Raw genomic sequence first — 8,164 nt, 5'->3', positions numbered from 1 at the left:
GGACCAAGGTTGAGCAATTTCGGGTCATGCAATATGGATCGAGGCTAAGCAATTTAGGGTCATGCAGTATGGAACGAGATCGATCAGTTTAAGGTCATCCAGTATGGACCGAGGTTGAGCAGTTTAAGGTCATGCAGTATGGACCTAGGCTGAGCAGTTTAGGGTCATATAGTTTGGACCAAGGCTGAGGAGTTTAGTGTCATGTAGTATGGATTGAGGTTGAGGAGTTTAGCGTCATCCAGTATGGATCTAGGCTGAACAATTTAAGGTCATGCAGTATGTACCGAAGCTAAGCAGTTTGGGCCAAGCAGTACGGACCATGACTGAGCAAGTTAAGGTCATGCAGTATGGATCGAGGCTGAGTAGTTTAGAGTCATGGTGTAAGGACCGAGGCTGAGCAGTTTAAAGTCATGCAGTATGGATCGATGCTAACTACTTTAGGCTCATGCAGTATGGACCTAAGCTGAGCAATTGAGAGTCAGATAGTGTGGACCGAAGATGAGCAGTTTAGCGTCACGTAGTATGGACCGAGGATGAGCAGTTTAGGGTTATGCAATGTGGACCGAGGTTTAGCATTTTAGGGACATGCAAAATGGACCGAGGCGGAGCAGTTTAGGGTCACCCAGTACGAACTTAAGCTGAGCAGTTTAGGGTCATGCTTATGGACCAAGGTTGAGTAGTTTAGGGTCATGCAGTAAGGGCCGAGGTTGAGTAGTTTAGGGTCATGCAGTTAGGACCAAGGCTGAGCAGTATAGGGTCAAGCAGTATGGATCGATGCTAACTACTTTGGGGTCATGCAGTATGGACCTAAGCTAAACTATTTTAATATTGTCATCTTCGTTTTCATTATTATTACAACTTATCAATTATCATCTTCGTCCTCATCACTATCATTAAAATAGATGCAATGCTCTTCCTAGGCGCACTCGTTTATCCCAAAATTGTGCTATCTTTTACACACACGTGTATATATATACACATATGCTTACTTTTTTATGTAGGAAAAATATCTCCATATCCTCTATTTTTAGGTTTCATTTCTTGATAAACCGAATGTTTCAAAAAATATCTTCTAACCCCTTGCACTTTAAACATAATTTTTAACCTAAACAAATGTGAGAAAGACATGTTATTTCTAAACCCAATATTTTTTCACTCTTCACTTATACATATCCTAAACTTCTATGTTTCTCTCTCTTTCTGTGTTTCTCTCACTCTCTCTCTTCCCAGTAACCTCTCAGCTCCATGAAGCCCTCTCTCTCTCTCTCTCTAGAAGTTTGGGATGATGGCTTTTAGAAAAGACATGTTTTTTTTTATTTGTTTTGCCTAAAGAAACATGTTTAAATTAGCTCAGGGGGTTAGAAGAAATAAAATCTACAATTTTTATGCCCCAAGATATATTTTAAAACCTCGGGTCTATTGTGAAATAAAACCTAAAAGTCTATTGTGAAATGTAACCTAAAATTGTAGGGTATGGATATATTTCCCATTTATATGTACGACTACATTTTTCCGAAAATATAAACAACATCTAGGGTTGTTGCTAGGCACGTGTTGCTAGGCACGTGTTGCTAGGCATGCCCCAGTGGTTTTGTGACAAATATAGACTCTTGCCTTCACTTTCACCATTACTCCAATCCTTCCCCCACACATATGCTCACCATTACTTAAACGTTTTCCATGTCCAATGGAGAGAAATCAACACTTTATTACTATATTACTATTATTGACCTCGTGGTTATTATAAAAATTAATGCAATGATGTTTGCAAGTCCTTCCCTCTCTAGCCTGGAATGGCATTCTCTCTCTCACACATGCGTATACATGCTTAGGCACATATTCTTTTATATTTATGAACTATTTTAATATTGTCATCTTCGTGTTCATTGTTATTACAACTTAGCAATTATCGTCTTCATCCTCATCACTATCATCACTATCATTAAAATAGATTTAATGCTCTTCCTAGACACACTCATCATCCCAAAATGGTGCTATCTTTCACACACATGTAAATATGCACATATGCTTAACCTTTTATATATAAGATTACATTTTTCTGAAAATATAAACATCCTATAGGGTTGTTGCTAGGCACCCGCAATTATCATCTTCTAGGGTTGTTGCAGGCATGCGCCTGTGGTTTTATGACAAATATAAAGTCTCGCCTTCACTTTCGCCGTTACTCCAACCCTTTCCCCATACATAAGCTCACCACTACCTAAAGGCTTTTCATGTGCAATGGAGAGAAATCAACACTGTCATTGCTACATTACTATTATTGACCTCGTGGTTAACATCAAAATTAATGCAATGGAATTCGCAGGCTCTCCCCACCCTAGGAATTCGCAGGCTCTCCCCACTACCCTAGAATCGTTCTCTTATGTGCACATACACAGACACACGTTGGCACCCACTTTACCCTAGAATCGTTCTCTCTCCCATGCACACACACATACAAGTGTGGGCACGTGTCCTTTTTATATTTATGGTCATTTGTCCCAAGCTTTTAGAAGTTTTTTGGATTGCCAAATCTTCTTTCTAAACCCAGCAGCAAAAGTACATGCGCGCTTGCAATTCACACACTCCCCCCCTCTTTCCACATGCTGCATACCAAACAAGAGACTCCCCCCCTCTTTCCACATGCTGCATACCAAATTGGAATTTTGATCGAATATTTAGGCATTCGCTATAAAATCACCAGATGGGTAACTAAAGAAATTGGAATTTTGATCAAATATTTAAGGATTCACTACAAAATCACCAGATGGGTAACTTACGAAAAGAAAATAGGATTGGTATACTGTGGAGTTCACATTGGACTTGATCAAATATTTAGGGATCCACTGTAAAATCACCAAAGGGGTAACTTTAGAAAATAAAATAACGGCTTTTTAGTTCTTAAACCTTTGTTTTGGCCATATACAAATTGGTCAGTCATATTCAATGTTAGGATGCAACGTTTCTCGGGCCCTTTTATCAAATATTTAGGGATCCACTGTAAAATCACCAGATGGGTAACAGTAGAAAAGAAAATAAACGGATTTTTAGTTCTTAAACCTTGTTTTGGCCATATACAAATTGGTCAGTCTACATTCAATCTTAGGATGCAACTTTTTTCAGGGCCTTTTATCAAATAGTTAGGGATCCACTGTAAAATCACCAGATGGGTAACTTCAGAAAAGAAAATAACGGATTTTTAGTTCTTAAACCTTGGTTTTGGCCATATACAAATTGGTCAGTCTATATTCAATCTTAGGATGCAACTTTTTTCAGGCCCTTTTATCAAATATTTAGGGATCCACTGTAAAATCACCAGATGGGTAACTTAAGAAAAGAAAATAACGGATTTTTAGTTCTTAAACCTTGGTTTTGGCCATATACAAATTGGTCAGTCTATATTCAATCTTAGGATGCAACTTTTTTCAGGCCCTTTTATCAAATATTTAGGGATCCACTGTAAAATCACCAGATGGGTAACTTTAGAAAAGAAAATAACGGATTTTTAGTTCTTAAACCTTTGTTTTGGCCATATACAAATGGGAAAAGTTTGTTTTGGCCATATACAAATGGGAAAAGTTTATATAGAGCCCAGCCGATGCTCTAAACAATCAAATTTGAGCCTACCTCAAAAATTTCACTAGAAGATATTTTGATGCTCAAATATCTTCAAATTGATCATCTCAACATCAAGATGCATGAACATAAGAAAAAAATGGATTGCAAGTTTTGAAAATAGTGCATTTTATAACATATTTTTAGACCGTCAATTTTCAAGATTTTCAAATTTTCATAGATATGTCGACTACACTATTTTTGAAGCTTTAAACTTTATAATTAATACAAAAATGTATTTTAAGGCTATCACAAACATTTCCAATATTAAAACCACATTTCTCGAAGCTATTTGAAGGTAGGCTCTAATTTGATCGTTTAGAGCCTAGGCTCTATACAAACTACACCCTATACAAATTGGTCAGTCTATATTCAATCTTAGGATGCAACTTTTTTCAGGCCCATATACAGTGAATATGAAATTTCTGTTTTCTGAGGTGGTATCTTGCAATATTTGCCAGAAGTTGAACAAACAGCCAACCCTGAAGTCGTGAAAATGGTGCCAACATCTATTTCTGAACATCAAATATGTCACATGACCAGGACGCAGAACCCATTTTCAAGTATGCGCAATAGGCATAAAGCATGAGCAGACAACTTACTCCGAAAGAGATTGGATCTCTTACTGACCTCGGGCACATGAAGAGAGATACATAAAAGAGTGAAAGAGGCCTCACATATACCTGTCTTTAAAAATCACGAACTCCACACACAGTCTTGGTTGATATGAGAAGATTCATCCTGGTGTGAGGCCCATTCCCATTTTGGGATCATAAGTTCATATAACACGGTACACAAAGCTGGCCCTGTTTCTTCAATAATAATTGCAACTAAATGGTCCAGGACCTGAGGGCTACCTAAGCAAACTCCCAATTGCTTAACTCATACTGTTTTTCAGAGATGGATTCAGTGCATGGGAATTTCCCCCACATTACCAACTACTCCTTTGGTTCTATTGTCACCCTCTATGTTATGCCAGTTATCATGCATCAGCACACGAGAAAATACCTAAAGAGCAGTCTAGAAATGAGAAACAAGGATTATTGACAACGTATTCCGGCCTGAAAATATATGTAGAACAAAAAAGCAAAAAGAAGTTTCACACGCAAATACAAATATTGAAGCAATTGAAATTAGAAGATGCAATGTGAAATGAAATAAAGAGCAACAATAATAGAATAGAAAATGGAAAAAAGAATCCTAGCCATCAGTTATGTAAGGTTAAGAGGAGAAATGCCTTATCCTGGTGCAATAACTGAATATTTTGTTGAGCTATACTATTTTCACTCGTGGCTCATAAGAGTACATTATACTATGATAGTTTTTAAGTGCATCGCATGCACCAATACTGCCCAATTTTTCTTTTGGGCTAAGCATACAGAAGTTGCATAAAAAATTTCAAATTTTAGATACAACCTTTGAAAGCCTTCCAACACAAACTTTACATAGCAGGCAAATCCAACTTGTAAGATTTCTCGTATCTTTGCCAACCATATCCAGCACACTGTAGCCTTCTTGAAAATACAAGTTGATATAACGTCATTAAAAAGATGCAATGAAGGAGAACGTCCACATTTAAACCATCCAAAGTGATTTCAAGCAAAAAGATCACATTTATTATATTGCGAAGTATAGGTAAACAAAGAAAGATAATGTAACAACGACTAATAGAAAACATATTCAAGTATAGAAAAGAAAGACAAGATAACAAAATTTTGGTAACCATGAGCACAGGATTACTTTGCAAATCCTGTGAAAAATCATTCTTGTCACCAAGAAACTGGGGCACCTTGCATCAATCATCTCCATTCATCATCATCATCATCATCAATTGTCTCCATCAAATCCAAACATAACTCCCTCACAAAGCACAATGGGCAACACATCCTATCTACCAACTCAATCTATCAACTGCTACTGAATGCATGATCAAAATAATAACGTCAACATTCTCTGGGATTATTTGATTCTTATATGGCATCTGGCGCACTTGAAACTCTTAAAAACAATAACCCCTAAACAAAATCCTGTGAATTAGAAATGAATCCCTCCTCAAAAAAATGATGAACACTCCCCAATGATTCCTTTTTCTCCTTTCCACTTTACCATTTCCGATACCAGCTCTCCTTTCCAGTTTACCATTTCCGATACCAGAAACCAATCAATCATTCATTCATCAACTATGAATGGATCGCTACCTAGGCAATCAAGGGATGACTTCAAGTCTTGGTTCAAAACAAAACCCTGTGAAGAGCTGAAGGGGAAACCTTTTACTGACTGGACACTTCTGTGACCACTTCCATTGCTTAAGATTCATGTCAAATATAAGCAAAGCAGGTGCTCCATAGCTCTGAATGTATATGAGGTCATGAGTACCACTACTCGTGAAAACATCATCAAACTCACCAAACCCCTGAAAGAACTTGTGGGGCATCCTTGCAATCTCCTTCCAAACCGTCTTCTGAAGCTCCCATATCCCTATCCCCTTGATTATATCAGGCCTATCATGCTTCCCAATCCCCCCAACCATCACAAGCCTCTCCTTTAGGTTTATCAGCCTCCCACAAGTCAGAGAACAAGGCATTGGAACCAAACTCCTAACCAGCGATCTCCTATTGCTCGTGCCACAAGTAAGCGAAAGATCATATGATACCAAGCCATGCCTATTCTCAGAGCTCCCGACCACACTGGTGGAGTAAATGAGGCAATAGAGGATGCCATTGCAAATTACGCTCTCATCACCTCCACGCCATCCAACGAGGGACTCCTTGACAGGGGTGGCCCACATGGCAGTCCCTGAGTGGTAAACATGGATCGAGAGGTCCCACCGGAGGAAATCATCAGGGACCTGTTCCGACCTTACAACTGCCACAGTATAGAAGTTCCTCCTCCTATCAAGGGACAGCGACAGGGCCATGTAGTCAGAGGGCTTGAAGTCGGGGGCCGCCTTGAGATCCTTGCAAGCCTTGGTAATGGGGTTGCACACAAAGAGCTCGTTCTTGTTGTTGTTGTCCATGAAGCACACGAGACCATTAGATGAGGCCATGAACCAGTTCTGGTTCTGGATGCGAGGGAGGTCCAGGCTATACCATTTCTTGAGGATAGGGTCATAGGCGAAGCCTGAGGGGTCTTCAGAGCTGGTGAACATGAAGTACCATGGCTTTTGAGATGTAACTTTAGAGAGGTGCCATAGGAACCTTTCTGATTTCACAATCTCGAGCCACCGCTTGCAAACAGTCCCCGCTCGAAAGATGCTTGCCATGGGGAGGTTGGCGAGAATGCGCTCGAGGAGATCATCAGGTAACAGAAAGTCCAAAGACACAGACAAGGAATCCTTGTCGCTAGCCTGCTCATCCATGGTGCCATTCTCCACCTCTGAAAGAAGAGGAAAAGTTTGGTATTCTGGTATTACTTCCACCATTGAATCATTGATACATAAATCCGTGGTCCACGATGTGGTAGCCTCCTCCATTCAAACCCTAGAAATGTTCAAACTCAAAACCTGGATTTAACAGAACAAACTATCAACACACCCAAATCAAAACATCAACCATAGCCCTTTTGGGAAGGGAAAAAAAAAATCAAATGAAAAGAACCCCATTAAGAAGAAGGCACTGCAAAGCAATAAACCGACCCAGTTAGTGAACATTTCAAATCGAAGCAACAAACCCTCGCGATCCTGCCTAAAGATGAAAAATGAAAGAAACAGGAAAATCAACAAAATATTAGCATAGCACACAGGGAACCAATGCACGTTGCATTAAATCCCACCTGTTAAGAAAAAGGAAATACACAAAAGGGGCACTCATATAAAAAGATTTAGGTACAATAGATCCAACAGGGACAACCCACAAAGAGCTATAAAAAAAAATACCACATAAAGGGGAAGAACGCACCTCTGTAAGAAAAGCCCTGTTTATACAGATCTAGTATTGATTGTAACAGGCCTTTCTTCCTCTCCAACGGATTGGGGCTCCTCTTTTAGTTAAATTCATGAAACCCCCAGAAGGAATTGGTGGTGTTTACTTGTAGAGAGAGAGAGAGGTGGGGGGGAAATGAGGGCAAAATCGATGGTGAAGTGGAACGCATTTGTTTATAATTAATAGTTTTGGGTTTTGAAATGGTGGTGGGAAGCGCAGAAGAGAGAAGAAGAATTTATGAATATGGCCTACAAAATGGGTAAAGAGGTGGACAGGGCGTGGAAAAGAGAGAGAGGAGAGAGAGGTATGGAAACAGAGCGGTTTTAACAAACCCAGAGGCACGGGTGCCGTAAAAAATGGGAGGCAGTTTGCGTCGGTTTTCTTAACTGGGGGGCGGTTTTTTTAGTGCCTTCCAACGCTACTTTCATTTTCTTTTTTTGTTCACGGTGCCAATGAAGTTTAATATAGAGGGATGAGGTTTTGTACATATATCAACGATCTAGATTGTCCATTTTTTCTTGATCAGTGATTTAGATGAAAAAAATATAACAAAAATAAAAGAAAAAAGTTTATATGCTTCCCCTACACCACATAAAGTTCTATCCTCCCTCTGGCCTGCTTTCCAATTT

General features: G+C 39.3%; 1 protein-coding gene across 2 annotated transcripts; it reads right to left on the bottom strand.

Annotated features, from left to right (window-relative positions):
* Positions 1-5,208: 5,208 nt before the first annotated feature.
* On the bottom strand, positions 5,209-7,596 carry HWS (Galactose oxidase/kelch repeat superfamily protein). 2 transcript variants are annotated; one of them, XM_088853264.1, is made up of 2 exons: positions 7,512-7,596; positions 5,209-7,294 (listed from the first exon to the last, which is right to left on the bottom strand). In XM_088853264.1, the coding sequence occupies exon 2, from the start codon at positions 7,085-7,087 to the stop codon at positions 5,822-5,824; it is 1,266 nt and encodes a 421-aa protein (XP_088709390.1). In that variant the 5' UTR covers positions 7,088-7,294; positions 7,512-7,596; the 3' UTR covers positions 5,209-5,821. The 2 variants fall into 2 exon arrangements, with proteins under 2 accessions (XP_088709390.1, XP_006839168.2); XM_006839105.4 differs by having other exon boundaries at positions 5,209-7,117.
* Positions 7,597-8,164: the final 568 nt, after the last annotated feature.

The sequence above is a fragment of the Amborella trichopoda genome, chromosome 1 (genome assembly GCF_054954075.1).
Source record: "Amborella trichopoda isolate Santa Cruz 75 chromosome 1, AtrichopodaSantaCruz75HAP2 v2.0, whole genome shotgun sequence".
NCBI classification, from domain to species: Eukaryota; Viridiplantae; Streptophyta; class Magnoliopsida; order Amborellales; family Amborellaceae; genus Amborella; species Amborella trichopoda.
This window is presented reverse-complemented; position numbering and strand designations above follow the sequence as displayed.

What these genes read in the sequence shown, in the direction of transcription:
- HWS (XM_088853264.1), bottom strand. Translation starts at nt 7,087, where the DNA reads ATGGAGGAGGCTACCACATCGTGGACCACGGATTTATGTATCAATGAT.